At 42.4% G+C, this 23,159-nt stretch overlaps 1 protein-coding gene across 9 annotated transcripts in view; it reads right to left on the bottom strand.

Moving 5' to 3' along the window:
- The window catches only part of Heatr5a (HEAT repeat containing 5A), a 97,034-nt gene that overhangs the window by 58,604 nt on the left and 15,271 nt on the right, over window positions 1-23,159 (bottom strand). For 6 of the 9 annotated variants that reach the window (XM_050138798.1, XM_050138800.1, XM_050138804.1 and 3 more), the window contains exons 5-13: window positions 21,185-21,334; window positions 20,363-20,537; window positions 14,573-14,733; window positions 13,068-13,323; window positions 11,914-12,069; window positions 8,700-8,950; window positions 6,238-6,349; window positions 2,724-2,876; window positions 1,657-1,756 (exon numbers count right to left, since the gene is read on the bottom strand). In XM_050138798.1, the coding sequence (XP_049994755.1) occupies window positions 1,657-1,756; window positions 2,724-2,876; window positions 6,238-6,349; window positions 8,700-8,950; window positions 11,914-12,069; window positions 13,068-13,323; window positions 14,573-14,733; window positions 20,363-20,537; window positions 21,185-21,334 (1,514 nt within the window). The remainder of the gene's footprint in view (window positions 1-1,656; window positions 1,757-2,723; window positions 2,877-6,237; window positions 6,350-8,699; window positions 8,951-11,913; window positions 12,070-13,067; window positions 13,324-14,572; window positions 14,734-20,362; window positions 20,538-21,184; window positions 21,335-23,159) is intronic. The other 3 variants (XM_050138799.1, XM_050138803.1, XM_050138806.1) reach the window with 2 other exon arrangements.

The following is a 23,159-nucleotide window of genomic DNA, read 5'->3' as shown; positions in this document are numbered from 1 at the left end:
TAAGAGTAGCTAGAAATACATTTGAGCCATTGACCAAACAGTGCTGTAATTAATATAGTTTCTGTGTGATTATTCAGGTCTGGGAGGCTGGGAAACAAATGAGCAGCCTCTGCTTACAGCTGGGCCTTTCGCCTCTGCCTTCATGAATGATCAGTGACTTCATGAAATGTTTTGACAGAGGCAGTTTGGTTCCCTTTGACTTTCTGTTCCTTCTGCCACATGAGGACACACCATCCACCCTCTTCAAAGGATGAAGGAAGAAGGTGTCATGTTGGAGACCAGACGTTAATCTGTCATCTCCTGCATGCAGACTCACAGTTCCCAGAACTGCAAACACATATTTCTGTTCTCTGAGTCGGCTGGTCTGAGGCGTTCAGACACACAGTATAAATACACTGACTGGGACAGACTTCTATCTCACTCTAAGTAGAAATTCTAACTTAAGATGGAGTAAAGATTTAAGCATAAAAAATAAAACTTGAAATATAAGAAAATCAAAGCAAAAATATATAAGATGGGTGCTGGTGTGTGGCACACATCTTGAATCCCAGGACTTGGGAGAAAAGGCAGATATGGATCTCTGTGAGTTCAAGGTCAGTCTGGTTCTAGGACAGCTGCGGATACATAGAGAGGCCCTATTAAAAAACAAAAACACCTAAACCAACCCCCCCTCCCAAAAAACACCAAGTAAAAGATGTGACATTTAAGAACATATTAATAAAAATATTTTAGTATTTTAATGGATAGCAATAGTATCGCAAATATCTAAAAAGTCATATAGATCAGAGGACAAACAACCTAAAAGGAAAGGCATGTTGCTTGTGCTCTCGTTTTTCTGTCTCGTAAGTCAAGCATGCTGGACTACAGACACATCTGTCTCTCCACTCACATCTCATGTGATTCCTTCTGAGCTGTAAAAGCTGAGCAGTTTCAGTGCAGACCTTATAGCCTACAAAGCTCAATATATTTAATAGCAAATTAATAGGCCCTTAATAGCAAACGTTTGTAGCCCCTGCTCTACCCGTGTTTGATTCAATGATATTTCCTTTATTATTGTATTTTACAGGTCATACCCTAAATATATTTTTCTTTATACATAAAACAGTGTATCATTAAAAACCTTTGGAAAGATTTTTCTTATACATTTACTAATTTAGAAATTAGTGCTTATGGCTGGAAGTTTTACATACATATACACATATACTCACTCATTCACACCTACACACATGCTATAAAAAGTGCTGGCTTTTCCCTGTGTTTTATCAGAGAGATGTTAAATCAGCTTAGGAGAAGTATAAACATACAGAAACCTGGAAGTGTTAACAAGCATCTAGCACTTAGGAACACAGAACAGCACTAACAAACCAATACGATGCATACCTGCAAAGGTTAGCAGGCTTAAGATTTAATTTCTTGTTAAATCTGCCTGTATGGAAGGTATATTATTCACCAAGTAATTTTCCTTCCCTTTTAATATGCATTTCCTCTCAAGATCCTAGCCTACAAAAAAGGAAAGTCGCACATCTAAATGATTGCCTTCCCCTGCAAAAATAACCAACCATATTGGCTTGTCTTATCAACGTATCTAGGGATAGCGTACAGAGGGCAACTAACTGCTCTCAGGAAACTCTACCAGTCCGAGCAGTTGGTCCTTACTGAGTCAGCAAATCCACAGCGCAGGGAAGTGGCGGCAGAAGACGCTGGATTACTTCCTCAGTAAGGAGATCACCACAGTGGGAAATGAGGCTCTTGACAGCTGAAAATGAGAACAGACATTTACTTAGTACAGTATAATAGCCATGAAACAAGAGCATTCAGCTATGTATACCATCAGCAACATTATAGATAAGTGTGCTCAAAACAAAAAAAATCTCGAAATTCTAATGCTGAAAAGGAAGCTAGTATCTTCCATCTCTTTATTTTTCAAGACTTTCTGGCCAGGCAGAAGAACAGATGGGTGCCAAGCCCAATCATCATCAGCAACTGAGGGAGCAGATACAGAGAACCAAGTCAAACATTAGGCGGAGCTTAGGGAACCCCCCCCCCCCCGAAAAAGGAATGAAGGATTGTAAGAGCTAGAGGGATTGAGGACACCACGAGACTATGGCCCACAGACTCAACCTAGCAGGGCTCATATGGTTGTCAGCTTGGCTTTTGAAGAACTCCTGAAAGTGGGAATGGGGTGTCTCTGACTCTTTGCTTGCTCTTGGGACCCTTTTCCTCCTACTGGGTTGCCTCGCCCAATCTTGATATGAGGGTTTGTGCCTAGTCTTATTGTCTCTTGTTATGTTGTGTTTGGTTGACACTCCTGAGAGGCCTGCTCTTTCCTGAAGGGAAATGGAGGAGGAGTGGAGTGGGGAAACTATAGCCAATATGTACTGTATGAGATAATTAAAAAAAAAATGCTGGGATCGCTAAGAAATTAGTAAATTAACAAAATGCTGTTGTCTTCGGGCTGTATTTACTCTGGAGCTCAGAAGTTTAAAAAAAGAAAAAGAAGTCAAAGCTGGGCATAGTGCCCCAAGCACTTAATCCCAGAACTTAATAGTTATCAGTCTAGGGCACCCCTCTCTAATGTGGCTGGCTGCCACTCTCAGTGTCACCAGCTAACCAATTTCATCCAGGTATGGAGACCCTAGTCAGAACCCTGTCCTTTATGTGAAAGGAAGCACACAGAACACCTAGAGACAAAGGGAGGAGGAGAGAGATGACAGTCAACCTACCACAGAGAGCGCCAGCTCGGCCCTCCAGGGTTACTTGCCACGTAAACGAATCTCCTCGGCTTTTCTCTGTTTCTAGATCTTTGGGAGATGCTGGAAAGACACACTTCCACAGCAGCAGGACGCGAGCGAGATGACGGCTGACCACAGCAGGGCCTGCGAAAGGAACCTAAGGTGACTCTGAAGCTCTTAGGGCGAACGTATTTTAATTCACAACTGCAATGTTTCTGTTTTCTGGTTCCAAATGAATCTATGACTGAATGAACTACTACTAGAATTCTGTGTTGGAGCACAGAAAAGAAACAAGGGATGCAGCAGCAAAGCTTGGGCTGAGTTGTCAACTTCCAGCTCTGTGTCTCCTCTGGCAGAATGTATTTCAATGCCCTTGAAAAAACTGACAAGTACCACATAAATGGAAGGTACAATTACCACAGCAACAAGTTACATTGTGACAATCCTCAGAGTAAATTTATTTTATTTTTTAATTAAAAGTATATATGTGTGTCTGTATTTGGGTATGCATATAAGTGCAGTGTCCCATGGAAGCCAGAAGAAGTTGCAGATCCCTGAAGTTGGAGTTATGGCAGTAGTGAGCTACCCGATTGTGGGAGCTGGAAACCAAACTCAAGTCCTCTGCAAGAATAAGCGCTCCTAGCTTCTGAGCCATCTCTCTAGCCTGTTTATTTTGGGGGGTGCACTTGGGAACTCATGATCCTCCTGCCTTAGCCTCCCAATGCTAAGACTGTGGGCACAGACCACACTGCCAAGCTTTCCAGTGTTCAATGTTGACAGCAATTTGCTCTGAGGTCAAAATTCGAAAGCAACAACAGGCTGGAGAGACAGCTCATCAGGTAAAGGTGCCTGCTACTGTGGTGATAGTTTGTGCTCCAACACAGCTTGATGAAGATCAGAGGGCAGAACTAGCCACTAGTTAGTCATAGAGGTCAAGCAGTGGTGGCATATACCTTTGAACCCCAGCACTTGGGATCTCATGACTTTGATCCAGTACTTGGGAGATGGAAATAGGAATATAAGATGGGTGGAGATAGGATCTCTGACCCATTCAGTCTGAAGATTCACAGACAGGTGGATCTTTGAGTTTGAGGCTTAGTCTACAGAGTGAGATTCAGGACAGCCACAGCTACACAGAGAAATCCTGTCTCAAAAAAGACATATAGCTGGGCAGTGGTGGTACACTCCCTTTAATCCCAGCACTTTGGAGGCAGAGGCAGACAGATATCTGTGAGTTCGAGGCCAGCCTGGTCTACAGAGAGAGTTCTAGAACAACCAGAGCTGTTCTCTAGTGTTCACACTCATGCTCACTTCCTCTAAGTGTGCATATACATAAACATATATACATATATCCCAATACACACATACACATCCCAACAAATCTAACACACACAAGGGTGGGGGGGACAAACGTAAAAAACAGAGCCCAAGGAAACACAGTAATTAAATATTCATAAGAAATTAAAATTTTTATGTAGTGGTTATGAATATACAATAAATATGTACAAATCAATCTCGCTTCTCCTTCTTTTTGGCATAAACTCTTGTTCACTAGCCCATGCCCACCTCAAATCTGTAATCCTCCTACCCAGCTCAGTCCACTCTGCAGCCACGCCAAGCCTCCTCCTCTCTTTTGCTTTAAGGAAAACAACCCTGTATAACCTTCCTCCAGGCAAGGACACTGTGTGTGCAATGTTTGCTCAAGACACTGAATTGACTGGGGCAGAAAACTCAGGGTTAAGAGTTCTTGTTGCACACATATGAGGGCTGGAAGTTGGGTTCAGGACCCCTGTAAGATGAGGATGTCCTCATGGTTAGAACTCAACACTGAGTGTCATAGAAAGGAGGATCACTAGGTTTTGCTGGCTGCCAGCTTAACAACAACAAAGGCCCACAAGATCCAGGTTCAAAAAGAGACCCTGCCTCAATGAAAAGGTGTAAAAATGGAGGGAAATACCTGACGTTCCCTGAGGTCTTTGCAACCGAACACACACACATACACACACACACCAATTTGAATAGCTTAATGGAGTAGTGAGAGATGGTTCAGGGGTTAAGAGCACCAGCTGCTCTTCCAGACGATCTGGGTTCAATTCCCAGCACTCACATGGTGGTTCACAACTATTTCTACCTCCAGTTCCATGTGATCTAACACCCTCTTCTGGCCTCCACATGTAGCAGGCACGCATGTGGTACATAGACACACATGGAGACAAAACATGCACATAAAATACAGTAATAACTTATTTGAAAAGTGGGCTAGGCAGTTAAATGCATTGGCTGCTGTCCCACAGGACCTGGGTTCAATTCCCAGCACCCACAAGGCAGCTCACAGCCCTCTGCAACTCCAGTTCTAGATTTAACACCCTCCTCTGGCCTCTGTATGAACGGCATCCATATAGTACACAGACATATCTGCACACAAAATGCCTATATACTTAAAAGCCTTACACTTCCAGAGCCACACCACACACTCCTGCAATCACTCAGCTCACAGACAGCAGAAAATCAGGGGGCAAATAAACCAAAATAGAACAAAACAAAACAAGCCCACAATACATAGGAAGCCAGGTAAACCTGATTCAATAGATTCTTTAGTCTAATAAGTTTCTTTAATAATCTTAAAAGCATTGGAGTTGTTCTTTACTGAAGACTACTTATTTAATTTAAGCTCTTTTTATATCAAATTACTTCATATCCACAACGACTTATTTACCTAAATTCATGAATTATTTCATATCCTTCCACTAATTCATGTTAGAAACTTAACTGTGATAGGGTAGTAACATTTAAAGTCTCATAGTTACTGGATGTAAGCAGCCACACCCATAAAACAGTGATGTTTAATAAATGGAACTTAAGCAAGTCCCAACCCTTTAATACCGCATAGAACCTCAGTGGGTGTTAGGAATGAAAAAACAGCCACGGAGCAGGATTGCCAAGCCATGAGAGGCTTTCTTGCCTATCCTTCCAACTATAGAAACTCATAAAGATGGACATGAATGATTCTGAGACATGCCTGAATCATTTTAAGCTTGAAAAATGAACAAATGTATTTATTCTACTTATGGCCGATAAGGTGGTCTAGCAGAGAAACTGGAAGATATCTGCAAATACTTTAGGGAGTAGTGAGTGTTCACCTGGTTTCTTGTTTGTTTGAGACGGGACCATCCTATGCTACCCAGGCTGTCGTTGAGCTTTAGGCTTCTGGTTTGTATCAGGTATCTTTTGGTGGTGTTTTTTCAGAGAGGGTCTCACTATGAAACTGGCTGGCCTGGAACTATGAAGCCCTGGCTGCTGTAGAACTCTCAGAGACCTACCTGCCTCTAACTCCTGAGTGCTGGGATCAAGGTGAGTACCATCACTGCCCAGCCTGGCCATCTTCTTAAAGCCAGGGTAAGATAAATGTTTGGTTATTTAAATTCTGATATACACTAAAAGCAACCCTTAGAGCCAGAAAACCAAGTCATTTCCTTATTATGGACATTGTCCAAGGCATTGTTACCTAACGTCATGAGAGCAGCAATCAGTAACCATCCCGCTTGTGTGCGTTGTAGCGACAGGCGACTGTTCTGAGCAGCAGAACACAGCAAATCCTCTGCTAAGGCCATGATAATCTGTTTGTGTACAGAAAAAGTAATAAAAGTCAGCTTACAAATTAGTAGGAAAGTGAAAGAAACTAAGTACAATCTCTTGGAAAATGGACTCTTATGTGTAATAGAGTACAACAATAGCCAACTGTGCAGGCTCTACAATAGGAGGAGAGCACACAGGAGACTACAAACAGTTGTTTTCAAGATTAAATACTAGAGGACTAAACTGTACACAGAGAGGCACAATTCTTTGTAAGCATGCGTGACAACACTGTAGGCTATTCAAAACATTGCTGTCTAGATTTCTCATTTACTTCGCTTAAAGCAATTAACCTCTTTAATCAGTAATTACTAGAGAAGTTTCATTATAGAAGCTTCCCTTTATAAAATTCTGCATACAAACCTGATATTTTAAAGGTTCATAATGGCCCTCTCTAGAGCAGTGGAGCAGGATTCCATAAAATACTACATTAAAAGTTTCTCAATCAGATGGTGTAAACAACAGGGGAATAACCAGGTATTTCAATGTGAGCATCCTGTATGTTTAAAGGGTCCCGAGCCTGAGAAAGAGTCTGCTACCAATCACCCCTGGACAGACGGCAGCACAGGGGCTGCAGACACAGCTCCTATAGGCTGAGCACGGCCTCCACGGTTCAGATGGCACTCAGAAAAAGGAAGGCCAAAATGACCAACTTAGTCAAATCAGGACAAGTGGGCATGTGAAGAAATTTCACATGTATGAGGTCAAAATTAATAAGGATGAACTTAATTAATACACACAATGATGATAACATGTCAGCACTATTATAACTAAAAAGAATACCTATTGCTTTTGCAGAATACCCATGTTCAGTTCCCAGCACTCACATGGTGGTTTACAATCATCCATAACTATCCTCTGACCTCCGTGGGCACCAGGTATGAATGAGGTGCATACACATATACAAACACACAGGCAGGCAAACACATATACAAATAAGATAAAGGAAAAATTTTAAAGGTACTTCTCCAAGTAGTTACCTAGTTTGTTATAATGACACTGATAATACTAAAGAGCTGTTTGGAATTTTTGAATAGAACCGATTCCTTTTTTGTTGTTGTTGTTGCTTGTTTGTTTGTTTTTTGAGGCAGGATCTCCCTGTGTAGCCCTAGTTGTCTTGGAACTCATTCTGTAGACCAGGCTGGCCTTGAACTCAAAGATCCACCTACCTCTGCCTCCAGAGTGTTGGGATTAAAGGCGTGTTGGGATTAAAGGCATGCTGCACCACCACCACCACCACCACCACCACCACCACCACCACCACCACCACCACCACCACCACACTGAATCCTGACTACTTTTGGAGGGGAGTGAAAAGGACATTTCAAGTCTCAGTTTCATCACTAAAATATTTCCTGTTACTGGTTAATTACTGCTTTAGGCGTTTAGTAGAAAGAAAGAGGCTGTAAGTATTTATTTCGAAGAATATAATTTCAATTTAACTTATGAACCTTTATTTAACTTTTTTTTTTTGTTTTGTTTTTTTGGGTTTCTCTGTAGCTTTGAAATTTGTCCTGGAACTAGCTCTTGTAGACCAGGCTAGCCTCAAACTCACAGAGATCCACCTGCCTCTGCCACCTGGGTACTGGGATTAAAGGCGTGTGCCACCACTGCCTGGCTATTTCACTTTCTTGATTCTTTAACTATAGCAATCATCTTTTTTTCTTATATGGAAAAATATTAGCTCCTAAAATATTAATTACTTATCTACTTTATACAACTATATGTAAACTAATTCAGAAGACACCAATATTAACAATAACTAAGTTTATTGAATGACACTCAGGTACTCTTTCATATGTCTATTTGTACTTTACTTTTTTTTTTTTTTTTGAGACAGGATTCCACTAAATAGTCCAGGCTACTCCCCACTCCTGATCCTTATGGCCTTACAGGTAAGCACAGTCAGGCTTGTAGCGGTATTTTTAAAGAGCAAGAGATGTATGCACTATTGAGAAGCCAGAGTATTCGGTGGGATTTTAAACAGACATACATGGCGAGGCTGGATACACTGTAGTCTGTTACTACATAGAGATCCTTCTACAAAAGCATGGAAATAACCCTTCCCCCTCCCCAGTGGGGTCAAAGCCAGGGCCTGCGCACACTACACAAATACTCATCTGTGAGTCCTGCATTCTAGGTCAGGAAGTATTCCCCGAGAAAAGTGCAGACAACCATCATTTTCCAGAGAGACTGTTATTAGTGTTCAACATGAGGAGTATTCAGGCAGTTGCTTAAGACAGCTATCCCACACGACTTTAACTGGGGACATACAACAGCCACCCATTTTCAGGAAAATCGGAACGTATCTCTGCATAGAGAAGGAATCTTTACCTTGCCCTTTCCATGAGGAATTCCTAGAGGACAGTGTGCCACCGCACCGAGCAAAGCCGCCACAGCAAAACTAAAGCCAGTCACTGCTTCCGGTGAAGACTTAAGTGTGGCGATCCGTTCCAGGCAACGATCTAAGAGAGGTGTCAGCTGGGAAGGCAACGCCACTGCAATGCAGTGCAAGCACCAAGCTGCTGCCAGTCGAACAGAAACGCTAGGGTGCAGAGTCATTGAAACGACGCCATCCAGAAGGCCTGGAGGGACAAACAACTTATGTGTACAGACAGAACTCATTTAAGCCACCAGACAGTCAAAAGAATAGATAAATAGTGGTATATAAAATATACCACTTCTATGAAAAGCCAAATTACAATGAAAAAAGTGAGATATAATAAAATTGCCTTTTTTTTTTTTTTTTTTTTTTTTTGAGACAGGGTTTCTCTGTGTAATACCCGTGGCTGTCCTGGAACTCTGCAGACCAGGCTGGCTTTGAACTCAGAGATCCACCTGCTTCTGCCCTGAGTGTGGGGACCAAAGGCATGTAGTGCCACTGACCTGTTTTTGTTTTTTAATGGAGAGGTCACTTCTAGTATTAGCTCATTAAAATAGGCTTATACCAAGTCAATACACAAAGAAAACTTATATTTCTTTTTCTTTTTTTTTTTTTTTTTTTTTGGTTTTTCGAGACAGGGTTTCTCTGTAGCTTTGGTGCCTATCCCGGAACTAGCTCTTGTAGACCAGGCTGGCCTCGAACTCCCAGAGATCCGCCTGCCTCTGCCTTCCGAGTGCTGGGATTAAAGGCGTGCGCCACCACCGCCCAGCATGAAAACTTTTATTTCTTGATGTTTTTCATATTCTACCTTGAGATCATTTGTAATTCAGTATTGTACTAGTAACATAAAAATTACCAGTACATAACAAAACTACCTTTAAGAAGTCAGACCTTGTCCAAACCCCCTTTTAAGAAGAGATTGTTTTACTGTTTCTAATTATGTGTGTGCTCGTGTGAGTGCAGCTGCTGCAGAGGACAGAGGCACTGGATCCCTGGAGCAGTTGTGAGCTTCCTGCATGGGTGCTGGGCTGGAACTCAGGGTTCCACTCTTCACCTCTAAGTCGTCTTTCCAGCTTCCTTACTCCTCTAAAAACTCACTCCAGCACATTAGAGACATGGTAAAATGTTTCTTATTTACTGTATGGCTCTTATCCGAGAGCAGTTTCTAAAACTGAGGTTTCACCAGGACCTCGGTGGTCTCACCCGCTAACTCATCACACAACAACAGAGTACAGTGAACAGCAACAAGTCTCTCTTTATTATGATTCAAGACAGGCCTTTGAGACATGGATGTTTCCTGCTGACTGCTATAGAAATTTAGAGAGCTTGCAGACACAAATATGATGTAAACACAAAGGCACTCAGCAGGAAAATGACAAAGAACAAAGCCACAGGAAGGACTATAGGAGGACACTATCACTACAGACCACCTCTCACAGGGTCTCAGTGACTCGAAAAGCCCCGAGTAGGCGATGACAGCACCAGGAAGTGGAGGAGCAGTCACCAGGGGCTGGGAAGGGCAGGTGGGCACGGCCATGGCCAGATTCTCCTCTGGGGTGATAAAAACATCCTGTAGTTAAGCAGGGGTGGCAATCAGACAACTGTGAACTCTCGAAACCACTGAGCTGAGCTGCATAACTTAAAGGAGTGGACTTCCTGTTATTGAAGATGTGACAATGTTGACAAATTATTCTAAAATATGAAAAATTATTATCAGAAAGAAAAAGGCTACTTATTATATAAAGATCTCTGAGGCACTGACGAGAGGAACCCTACAGATAGTATGGTTTCCACGGCAGCAGAGAAGGGCTAGGCTTTCTTCTAAGTTTTTCCATTACAGTAAACGTCTTCAGAAAGAGTAATGAGAATTAGAAAATAACTTTTTCAGGGCTGGAGAGATGGCTCAGTGGTTAAGAGCATTGCCTGCTCTTCCAAAGGTCCTGAGTTCAATTCCTGGCAACCACATGGTGGCTCACAACCATCTGTAATGAGGTCTGGTGCCCTCTTCTGGCCTGCAGACATACACACAGAAAGAATATTGTATACATAACAAATAAATAAATATTAAAAAAAAAGGGCTGGAGAGATGGCTCAGTGGTTAAGAGCATTGCCTGTTCTTCCAAAGGTCCTGAGTTCAATTCCCAGCAACCACATGGTGGCTCACAACCATCTGTAATGAGATTTGGCACCCTCGTCTGGCATGCAGGCATACATGGAGGCAGACTGTTGTATACATAATAAATAAATAAAATCTTTAAAAAGAAAACAAGAAAAAAAATTTAAAAAAAGGAAAAAAAATGAAAATAACTTTTTCATCTTTTTGTAAAGACAGGATCTCACTACGGAGAGATTAAAGGTGTGCATCTTGTCACATCTCTCCAGAGAACAGCCTTTAATTACAAAAGGGGAAGAAAGGCAAACGAACCCCCAAATTAAAACAAACAAACAACCCAGAAAGCCCCTCAGATATCCACCCATCCATCAGTTTGTTGTAGAATACTATTTTAAGGTGTGTTACTTCTGTTTATGCTCTGGAACATTTGCTTAATGATGCAAAGATGCATTTGGTTAAATAAAATTCACCTGCAGTCCAGAGGCGAGTCAGCAACCAGCTGACTGGCACTTGTAGGGAGGAGCCAGGCGGAGAAGGGTTTACGAGGGATGAGAAAAAGCACAGGACTTCTTGTGCTTGCTATTCATCCTCTCTGGGAAGCAGGATTCTACCTCAACCTTTGAATCTGAGTTCTTTAGCGGGACAGAGATTTAGATAAGTTCTCTTAGTAGTTTTGAAAGAGTCGGTGCCTGAGGGAACAGAATTTCCTCAGGCTGAGGCTTTTGCATCCTAGCCACTGCTGGGAGCAGTAGAGTTGCAGTTGCAGACTAGGATAGCTTTAGATTAAAAGGCAGCAACCATTAAAGAAGAGGACAGCATCTATTTATTGTTTCAAAGTTTTACTTTGTGTGTGTGTTATGTGTGAGTGTAGTGCAGATGCCCTTGGAGGCAGGACGAGGGCATCAGACCCCTTGGGGCTGGAGTTAACCCATGGTTCTAAGCCACCAGATATGGCTGCTTTATGTTTGCTCTAGCTTACTCATATGAAGGAGATTTCCTCCTCAAGTACAAGTGGAATACAGTATCAAGAGAGTCACAAACAACAGAGTTACCTGTACTGGACTCCTGCAGCAAAGGTGCAGCTGTAGTGCCAAGACCATGTATGAGATTTCCAAGTTCTTGTAATGCGCAAACCAGCGCGTGTTGGCTGGCTGCTACATCCGTGGAACTGAGCCGGGTTTCCAAATTACCATCACTCAACACAGCATCTGACGGAGACACAGGAATCACTTATGCATCACTTTTATAAACATATGTCATAGGAAGTCAGCGATAAGAGCAAAAAGCACAAGGGCCAAAGAAATCCAGTACCCACTTGATCAGTAGGAAACCCAGGGTAAGTGGAATGTTTAAATTCACCATCACATAGGAAATCAATTGACCTTGGAATAAGATAAATCTTGAAAAAAGTTTTTAGATCAATGATCTTATTATCTTACACATATGAGCACTTTGACTACATGAGTATATGTGCAACACACATGTGCTTTGGTGCCTGAAGTCAGATGGAGGTGTCAGATCCCTTGGGACTGGAGTTACAGACAGTTATGAGTCACCACATGGGTGCTGGGAATTGAACCCAGGTCCTCTGTATGAACAACAAAGACTCTTAACCACTGAGCCAACTCTCCAGCCCCTGAACTAAGATTCAATTCAAGCAGCATGATCAGATCAATGGGAAAGAAAACTCGGCGTTAATACATCTCCACCTTTTAGCCAAGACCAAGTGTAGGAAAATCAGGGTGATCAGAGTGGACAATATATAAGCTGAAGCGGCTGTTTAAAACAGCAATCTGAACATGTATAGGATCCACAACATGAACCCCGAGAACCATCATGACCAGCTTTTAAAGTTTTTGTTATGGGACTGGAGAGGTGGTTGGTTCAGTGGTTAAAAGCATTTGCTGCTCTTCCAGAGGGCTTGGTTCCCAGGACCCATGCCGGGTGGCTCTCTGATGCTCTCTTCTGGCCTCCTTGGGTACTCAACATACATGTGTGTACACAGCACACATGAATATGGCTACACATACACATGAATAAAGAATAAACTGGTTTTTTCATTCTTTTTTATTGTTTTCATTGAGCTATGTATTTTTCTATAGACTGTTTTTAAAAATATTTTTGTTATAGTAATATGGCAGCCCTGCTCTTTCAAAGGGTGGTGCGTCGGATACTGGTGAGCCAGACTCTTTTAGTAGATCCATACCCACAACTTTCTTTAGCTTCCAGATGGCCTGGCAGATATCCTTCGCAGCAGCAATTTGAGCCTTTTCTCCAAGAAGGCCTCCTACAGTCGCTCGAAGGATAAATGAAACGCAACGGCGACAGCAGACAGCATCAGTCTGAGTTTGGGTGGCTTTAGAATTCAACTGGGACACAAGGCTTAGCGTATGAGAAAGAAAGACTGCAAAATTCTTCTCTAGCCAAGCTCCTCCTAATGTTGAAACAAATACCACGTAAGCCTAAAAAGAAAGCAATTTCATCTTCAAAATTCAATCATTTCAGTTGCAAATTAACATTTTTTTTGTTCACAAAAATATGCAGAATTTCCCCTACACATCGTATTCCTTTCTGACTTAGTCACTTGGCAGACGTCAGTGTAGCGTGAGTGCTTGTTTGTGGCAAGACTGAAGAAACAGTCTCTCAATGTGGACCTCCACCTACGTGGCACCTCTCTTCTACCTTGGTCAGGCTCTGTTTAATGTTCAGTAGAGAGAAACTGCCAGATATTTTGTAAAATGTGCCCCTAGCTTCTGGGAACAAAGGCTGGAGGCTATTTAACCTTCTGAACAAGCAAGCTGAATTCAAACACAGGAGCACATTGTATGAGCTACTGTTCTAGACGCAAGGGAGAGTTTGCAGTGATGATCTTGCTGCTCTTTCTCTCCAGAGTGCTAACGGCTCCTGACTCCAGGTACAAAGCCAGCAGTCTTCTCAAGCAGTACTGACAAGGAAACAGTTTACAGTCACGCTGGGCGCTCGCACATTCAGGAGCTGGCCACCTGGCACAATCCATCAGGAAGCAGGTGGATTTTTAGTTTATTTTAAATTGTTCATTGAAAATGTTCAGCATGCAATGACTTCATTTTTGGCTGGACATAGTAAATTTTGGGGATTCAGCCAAGGATCTTGTATGCAGCAGGCAAGTGCCCTTGCTGGTTGAGCTTCACCTCCAGTCCAGCATGAACTTCCCGAATCATGACACTTAGGAAAAAGACTTGGGAGGAGGATGCAGTGGCTTTTGCATTGTTTTATTATGAGAAATCTTTCTAAGGATTTAGCTTTAAAACTTGTGTTTAGGACAGAAAATTACAGAGCAAAAATATAGACTGCATGCCATAATCTCTTGTAGGGGTTAAAATCATGTTATCTTGACACATTAAATAATAAGTACCACCATTTGAACTGTACTGCATGAGCATACATAAACACAGAGGAAGAGATGTTAGCCATAAGACATATGACAGTACCAGGAGAGGAAAAACTGATTATGATTTAAAGGAAATAAGTAAAACTCTTTACTACAAATCATATTTGGGTTACAAGAGTCTCTTAACTTGTAACCTTGTTTTCAAAAACTATTTTTGCTTCACCATATCTCTCTGTGAAGGTGAGCACAACTAGCAACCTGGCACCATGGACTGAAGATACTAAAACTTTCAGTGCAGGCCAGTGGGAGTTACCCGTAGGTCACCGATTTGAGATTCTGACCTGAGTGACTCCCACGCGCACGTCCCTGCTGACCGAACTGCTTCCTTTCAGCATATCTCCACTGGCTCGGAGGAATCCTGAACTCCCACGCAGAAACCCTGTTCCCAGCAATTCCAGAACTTCCTCCAGAGAGACTCTGCGAGCATTTTGCCTCGAGGCTGCTACAACAAAGAACAAAAGAGCAATTCATAGTTTACAGACTCAACTTTAATGTGCAATCCTTTAATTTTGGGGGCTGGAGAGCCATCCAGGGACCTGTGCACATCAAGTGCATGCTTGGCTGCTGAGCTGCACCCCCAACCAGGCATACACGGCCTCTGGTTGCCAAAAGCAAGCATACTGACAGAAAAAGCAAAAATCCAAATGTAATGCAAAGTCCACAGGAGATTCCATATATCGGAAAAGGCACATGACGATTTAAAGGTCCATCAGAACGAGCCCTGGAAGGTCTGGGATGTACTGTGCGGTACAATGCTTGCTTAAAACACACACAGAGCTGTAGGTTCAGCCCTCAGCCCCAGGGAAAGAGCCCCAAGTGCCCTTTGACGGGCATCTTCATGCTGTGCCACTTCCTGATCCTGCTCCACTGCTCATGGAAAGGCAAGCGGTCTCTCAGCACAGAGGAGCCATCGACCAAACCCGCATGCATCATCACAGATGAAGACGCGACGGTGCACTGCAGAGCTGGCACGGGCTGCTCTAAGAGAACCCAAGACTGGTCCCAGCAGCCACTTAGGTGGCTGTAACTTCAACACCAAAGCCTCTGCTGGAACTACACTCATTGGCACAAACTCCTGCAGATACACAACCCACCATTAAAGCAAATTAGCCATGCAGTGGTGGCGCGCGCCTTTAGTCCCAGCACTCGGGAGGCAGAGGCAGGCGGATCTCTGGGAGTGGGACAGCCAGGGCTGTAACACAGAGAAACCCTGTCTCCAAAAAACAAACAAACAAAAACAAAAAAAATATTAATTAACAAAAATCTTTAAAAAACAGAAATACTAAAATCAAAACATGAATTTTTCCAAATATTCTATAACTTTTGATGAAATTTACACAAGGTAACCATCATGCTTTCTTGCTAAAATTTCTCAACTGGCAAACGTGACTTTTATTATTTTATCAGTCCCTTAAATGAAAGAGTAGGATCATAACAACTACTAAAATTGGCTTAGGTTTTAACAATGAAAAGACCAGTTAGGGCAGGAATTCAAGAATGTCTTTTGTCTGGTATTTCTGAATTTCTAATTATGAACACCTTAAAAAGAAGACCTTAAAAAAAACCCTCATTTTTCATCTGAACACACTAGGTAAAAAGCTCAGACCCCATAAACTCAAATCATACAGTAGCAGAGAAATAACTTTCTTTAACATCTACTCTAGAGTCTGAGGAAGAGAAAACTACAATGAGAATCTACGCTGGAATCTGAAAAAAACACAAACAACAGCACAAACCCCCTCCCTGGGTGTGCAAACACCAGGAAGGCGAACAATAAACACGAGCGACACATCACAGTCCATTAAACAGCGCTGGCCACGGAGACGGCAAGGTGAGGTGGGGAACACCGGAGCGCGACGTTAGATAGACTCAGGGTGTGTGAATGGAACAGAAGGGCAGGGCAAACAGGCAAGTGCACATCTGGAAAACAGTCTCTAGGCCTTTTCTTCTAGGCAAAAAGGTTTCAAAGGGCAATACTGAGTACCCACTGAGTCCTGCAGGCAGAGTGGATGGAGCCATGAAGGTTAGCTAACAGACAGCCCCCAGAGGAGAAGACGGAAGAGAGCTTGGCACAGAGAGAGCACATTGACCTTGTAGATCAGCACAGCAGAGGGGGGGCTGAGACGAAGAGGGATGCAATTGGCCCTTCTGCTGCTCTAAGGACACCAGACTATAGAGGGGACACAGCCACGAGATGGAGCCACTAGAAGTGATTTGTAAACTCAAGCTAAGGGACAAAGGTGAGTCAGGAAGGGTGGGTCTCAGATTACATTTCTCGAATTACAAAAATAAACAAAGAGAAAAGCTGCAAGAAGGGCATAGTCAACTCCCACACGCTTTGTACCTAGACTCCTCATATTTCATTTTGAAGAATAGATTTCTGGCCAGTTGTTTCATAGAATGGCTGATTCCAACGAGTCTGGTATTTCATCAGAGTTCTGGTGGAGAACCACCTAATGGATAGTTTCTCTCAGTAGCTTAGCTTTGAATAGCTGGGTAAGGTTAGCCTTCTCAATGTACTCGCCATGAGATTATTTGAAAGTGCTATAAAGCTTCTATCCAGGATCCACCAGGAAACCCTGTGTAGATTTTCACTACAACTGCAGAAAGGTCCTTTCCATTCTCCGGCAGTGGCCAGCCGCCATGCTGCCCATGAAAGCAGCTCTTCCCGTCTCCCGGCTGCCTGGGATCAGCATGGCCTCAGAGATCCCTTATTCACAGTTATAAGGGTTTCTATCACTAGCCATTTTGGTGCTGGGTTTGAGCTGGAGGCATCACTCTATGCTCCCTGGTTTTGGCACAGATGCTCAAGGCTCATCCTGAACTTTCTAGGCTCTGCCCCAGAACTACGCATGCTTTAGAGTCTCAACTCTGGATGTATTTATAGTTCAAACAGATGCTAAGTGTCAGAGGAGTCAAAGGTGACTCATGCATTTTGGGCTAAGTACCCAGGAAGGCTCTGTGGATGTAGTGCTTACCTAGCACAGACAAACCCTGGACTTTTCTCTGGTGCTTTATAAACCGGGCATGGTGGGGTAAGCCCACAAATCCCAAATAGGAAATTAAAACTAGAAGCACTGTTTGATACAGCCATTCCATTTGTGACTATTTACTTGAAAGAACTGAAACTGGAATTCCAAAGTATGATGGCTAATCTTGTTGCCAACTTGACCACAACTAGAATTAACTAAAACCCAAGCAACTGGGCACACTTGTGATGTGGAATACGCCTTTACACTATGTGAATATATGTCACTGTGACTGGTTTAATAAAGAAGCTGACAGGTCAATAGTTCAACAGAATCGGGTTACTCAGGAGCGTCAAACAAAGAATGCTGGATAGAAGGGTGGCATCTAGAGTCACCAGCAGATGCAGAGAGAAGCGAGATGGGGATGTTGTGATGAGAAAGGGTACCAAACCACATGGCAGAGAATAGAAAAGAAATACTGGGGGGGGGGATATGGGTTAATTTAAATGTAAGAGTTAGCTAGTAGCAAGCCTGAGCTATTGTTTGAGCATTTGTAATTAATATAAACCTTAGTGTGTTTATTTGGAAGCAGCTGACAACAGGAAAACTTTTTACATTGTGAGAACTTTTGTTTGGATTATTTGAGGTGGAAGACCCATCCTAAATCTGGGCCACCCCTTTGGTGGACATCCACATAAAAAGACACTGAAGAAGGAAGATTTTGATTCCCATCTGTTTGCCTTCATTCTTATGGGCAAGTTAATCTGTTCTGTGGCTAAGCCATTTCCTTTCCTGCTGTTAGAGCCTTCAGGACTCCAGTGTGGACTGAAAACTGGCAGCTCTCTAGGACCTCCCTAGGACTCCAGCACCAGATTAGGACGGCTGAGACAGTCAGACTTGTGGACTGAACAGCTACCAGATCCTTGGCATTTCTGTCAGGAGACAGCTATTGCTGAACTATCTGGAACACAGTCTCTAAGCCACTTTAATAAATCCCTTTTATAGATGTGTTTATTCTATCATGTCCATTCCTTCAGAGAAGCCTGGCCGATAAACAAAGAGATTAGTACTCTCATATCTACTGCAATACTATTCTCAATAGCTAAGATACATGTGGAACAATCTTAATGGCCACCAACTAGTACACTGATAAATCAAGTGTAGCATATACGCACAACAGAATCATATCAAGTCTTTTTACAAAGGAATTATGGACTGTATGACAAAACATGGACAGATGACAAGAACTCATGTAAGAAGTGAGTCAGGTTGTGGAAGTCACTCGGTTGGAACAGTGTTTCCTCAAGGGCACACAGCCCTGGGTTGATCCCCAGAACTGCATAAAGCTTGCATGCTGGCACATGCCTGTGATCCCCGTACTCGGAGATAATGGAGGAGAATCACATGTTCAAGGCTGACCTGGGATACTCTCAATAAAACAAATTAAAAAATACGACACAACTATGACTTGCAGATCATACAACAAAGTAGAATTTAAAGATGAAAAATGAATCTCCAACAAAAGAGTAAGCCAAAGTTTCACTGTGGGTACAACTGATTCTTCCTTTCCTTAGTCAATTTTCATTGCTTCTCTAAAAGAGCAGAGATTAAATTCTTTGCACTTTTATTATGTAGTTCTACATTGTGCTTTTTTTTACTCCATCTGTGTAGTGGTATCGCTAAGGACAACCTGTGGAGGTGTGTAGTTTTTTTTTTTTGTTTTTTTTGTTTTTTTTGAGACAGGGTTTCTCTGTGGCTTTGGAGCCTGTCCTGGAACTAGCTCTGTAGACCAGGCTGGTCTTGAACTCACAGAGATCTGCCTTGTAGTTGACATTTTTAAGAGAGTTTGAATAAACATATGTTCTAACCTCAATCTCTTCGTTTTTATACCTCTTAAATGCAATTCTTTTCTTCCTGGTTTGGGGTGTGTGTGTGTGTGTGTCTTCTTCCCAGCATAGCCCGCCTGATCCCCCCAAATAAGAATGTGTGAGTGAAGCACAAGACTACAAAAACCACGGGGAAAGAAATTTCCTGTTGTGACTGTTACAGATGTGGGTCTCACTTGGAGAATGAGACGGGGCTGTACCCAATTGCTACTGTTTCCCCCATGATTCTAACATGGTGTCATTTCCATCTTTTCTTACCCCTCGCTGAAGAGCAATGTTTTAGAGAATCAGTGGACTTTCCCTCTAGATAACAATGAAGTACTTGCTTAATGTTTTTTAAATAATGTACACACAAATCATATAGAGTGCTTGATAAAGTAAGCATTTAGATCAAACTGAGTCCTTAGGGTTTCACACATCTTAAAACCACTCAGGCTATGCCTTCTGGTCTGAGTTATCTGAGTCAAGGTCTAGAGAAGTTACGGTTTCACTTATGTGAGCGTTTTTACCTTTGAGGATACAGGATAAAGTATTCAGTTATTCATCTGCACTTTGCACATACTGTATATAGTATATAGAATCTTCGTTTTCAAAAACATCCTCTCCTTGCTTACAGCTCAGAGAATATATGAGGGACTAAAACTAACAAAAAAAAACTGTCCAAACAGAATACACGCCACACATCTGTTAGTAATTATCCACATCAGCTACGCCCTTTACCAGTCTAGACAATGACAAGCCAGATATAATAAAATATAGCCTTAAATTAACTTCTAAGATTTAGGCCTTATGTCTTATTGAATAAAATCACATCAAAATTCTTTGTTTGTTTGTTTATTTTGTTTTTGAGATACGGTTTTACTGTGTAGTCCTGGCTGTTCTGGAACTTGATATGCAGACCAGGCTGGCCTTGAATTTAGAGCACTCGCAGGCCAACACCTACCAAGTGCTGGGGTTAAAGGTTACCACACCCAGGTAAAATTCGTTTTTTAAAAAGACAATAACTCAGTAAAGCACACTGCAAAAATTGTTTGTTTTTTTTCCTCTACTTTTTTTTTTACTGAGTTGTTTGAGAATAGCATCTTAAGATCTATAGCAATGTTCATGAACTGCAACTGATTTATAGTCTGCTTTTCAAATATTAAAAATAGGTAGCTGTATTTATGAACAGAGGAGAGGTGAAGAAGACACTCTGAGAATAATTAAATAACTTTACCTGCTCCTGGATGCTTAGCAATTACAGCCTTAGCCAACACTGTGCCCAGTAGCTTTGAAACGGAAATCCTCACATCGTAATTGGAACCTTCGAAGGATTTAAAACATAGTGTGGCCACACTGTCTAGGTCCGTGCTCCACATAAAGACAGCCTCATTCTGGAGTTCAAGAAGACACTATGCAAATGCACACACAGATTAGTGAAGAAAAAAAACAAAATATAGATGTCAGGTTCAGGTATGTGTAAGCTGTAGAAATAGAACGGTCTAACAAAAACACAATTTCATAGTATTTTATATGCTATAGGAACAACCAAGAACTATTAAAACTCATATATGTTAGTACAAAAAAAAAAGATGAGAGAACAACCCCCTTCTAATTCTCAGAGCACATTTAAAAAAAAAAAGCACCAAACAAACCCTCAGAGTCAACCTGCTAACTATGACAACTGTGGTGATAATCCGAGCAATCGTCAGTGACTGCACTGTACTGCCCAGTCAACTACGTCAAGGGTAACTTTTTAAAACTGAAAACAATTTGGAGCAACAATAACTAACACACACACATTGAGTTCAGGCCTGTAGAGAGGGGCACACACAAACAGAATGCACCTGTAAGTGTGGAAGCCAGACTATCCTATCGGGGCGATGCACATGGTGCAGCTGGGAACCTCTGGCCTGTGGTTCCTCACATCGGCCCCAGACCCCACCAGCTAATTTCCAAGGCTACAGCTCTAACATCATGTGGCTGAGCCTAATGCTTTCAGAGGGGAGTTCACTCTCTTCGTACACGGTTTAGCCAAGTGGCAGTCAGAGGGTTTTACCTTGGCAGCAGCACAACGAACAGCCATGGATCTGTCTGTTAAGCAGGACCGAGCAGCTTTGTAAACATCCCGGTGGCATGGTGCAGCGGCAGCACCCAGGCCAGTCAGTATACTCTGCAGACTCAGCATGATCTCATAACGGCCCTGAGACTGCCAAAAAGGAAAGAACAACGCAAAGAATAACGGGGAAAGTTCACCCAAAGGGCAGCACTAAACACTGTGTTTATTTTGGATGTAAGAAAATTCAGGTTTCTTTATGTACTGACCACCTTATTCTGACATTAAGAAACACTAACCAGTTGTGGTGATGCATGCCTTTAATCCCAGCACTCTGGAGGCAGAGGTAAGTCCTGGACTACAGAGAGAGTTCCAAGACAGCAAGGACTACACACAGAAATCTTGTCTCGCAAAACAAAAGCACAAAAAAACAAACCAAACAAACACTAACCATTCAATTTTCTATTAAAAAAGAGTTATCAGTACATATCTGAATATAATAGAATCCCAGCACTCTGAGGCTCAAACCTGGACCATGGCCACACCTCAGTGAGAGCTCTTGTCAATAACATGCTCCAGGCTCCGCCTTCAATCTCACCACCAAACAAACAAATAGCCCCCCGCAAAAACAAAAAACCAAAGAATGAGGGTTGGAGAGATGGTTAAGAGCACTGACTGCTCTAGCAGAGGACCCAGGTTCAGTTTCCAGCACCACAGAGCAGTTCACAATCATTTCTAACTCTAGTTCCACAGGATCCAATCCCTCTTCTGACCTCCAAGGAGCACCAGGCATGAATGTGGTACACATACACATATGTAGGCAAAACACTCATAAAAATGACTCCTTTACACACACACACACACACACACACACCTGAGGAATCCTTTCCATGCTTGCTCATATGTATGATTTCAGGGCTGACCTCTTGGTATTGGATAACCGATGGGGGCTCAGCACTGCTGAAGACTAATTCTCCTCTCAGAACACACCAGCTGTATGCAGTTCTTTGTCCAGAGGTGGGGCATGTTGCTAATCTCCCCTTCCAAGAATGAAACCCAATTTATCACTGCAGAAAGCCTTCCCAAATGTCAACAGTCTTTTGGAAAACAATGCTAGGAAGTAATCTGCTTGGAGGGCCCTCACCAGTCTGCTGATGCAGACTTCAGACCTTACAGTTCTGACTCTAGTACAAATCTTAAATTTAATGGTGTTTGTTTTTCATTTCCTAGTGTTTTGTCTTGTAACATTTCACAAATGTGAAGTTGGACTATCTTTGTATATAAATGACTTCAAAGCTATTTTCTAGACTGCTTCTCTAAACAAAGAAAGAACTGGTGTAATCTTTTAGCGTTATCCATAAGTATTAGGAATTTAATATTTAGTCCTAAATACTAGAACTTAAATTTTTTTTTATTAACAGATGAGTTTAATTTAAAAAGTGGCTAAACTATAGCTGTTGTGAGATTACAGCATCTTGGAAATTAAATTAAGTCAGTCTCAAAATCAAGAGGTGCTCCCGGGAGCAATGCCGCAGTACCAGGAGGGAAAGGCTGCGGCTGCGCTCTGTGGGCCTGGCATGTAAAGGCCCTCCAGGTCCGACCCCAACCCTTTTCTCTTTCCCTCTAACTACACACTGCTTATTCCTTTCCAATGCTAGTGTGATAACCAATCTACTTTCCAGGCATCATACATATTCTAGATCTGTTTAGTTCAGATAAAGTTACACAGCTATCTTTGCATGTAACCCCTTTTTTTTTTTTTTTTTTTTTTTTTGATTTTCGAGACAGGGCTTCTCCGTAGCTTTTTGGTTCCTGTCCTGGAACTAGCTCTGTAGACCAGGCTGGTCTCGAACTCACAGAGATCCGCCTGCCTCTGCCTCCCGAGTGCTGGGATTAAAGGCGTGCGCCACCACCGCCCCGGCGCATGTAACCCTTTTACTAACTCCGGAAAGCACAGTTGCATACTATGCTCTTGGTT

Source organism: Alexandromys fortis, unplaced genomic scaffold (assembly GCF_014885135.2).
Source record: "Alexandromys fortis isolate MF-2015 unplaced genomic scaffold, M_Fortis_MF-2015_v1.1 scaffold_35, whole genome shotgun sequence".
NCBI lineage: Eukaryota > Metazoa > Chordata > Mammalia > Rodentia > Cricetidae > Alexandromys > Alexandromys fortis.
Note: the sequence above shows the minus strand (reverse complement) of the source record. Positions and strands in the feature narration are given on the sequence as shown.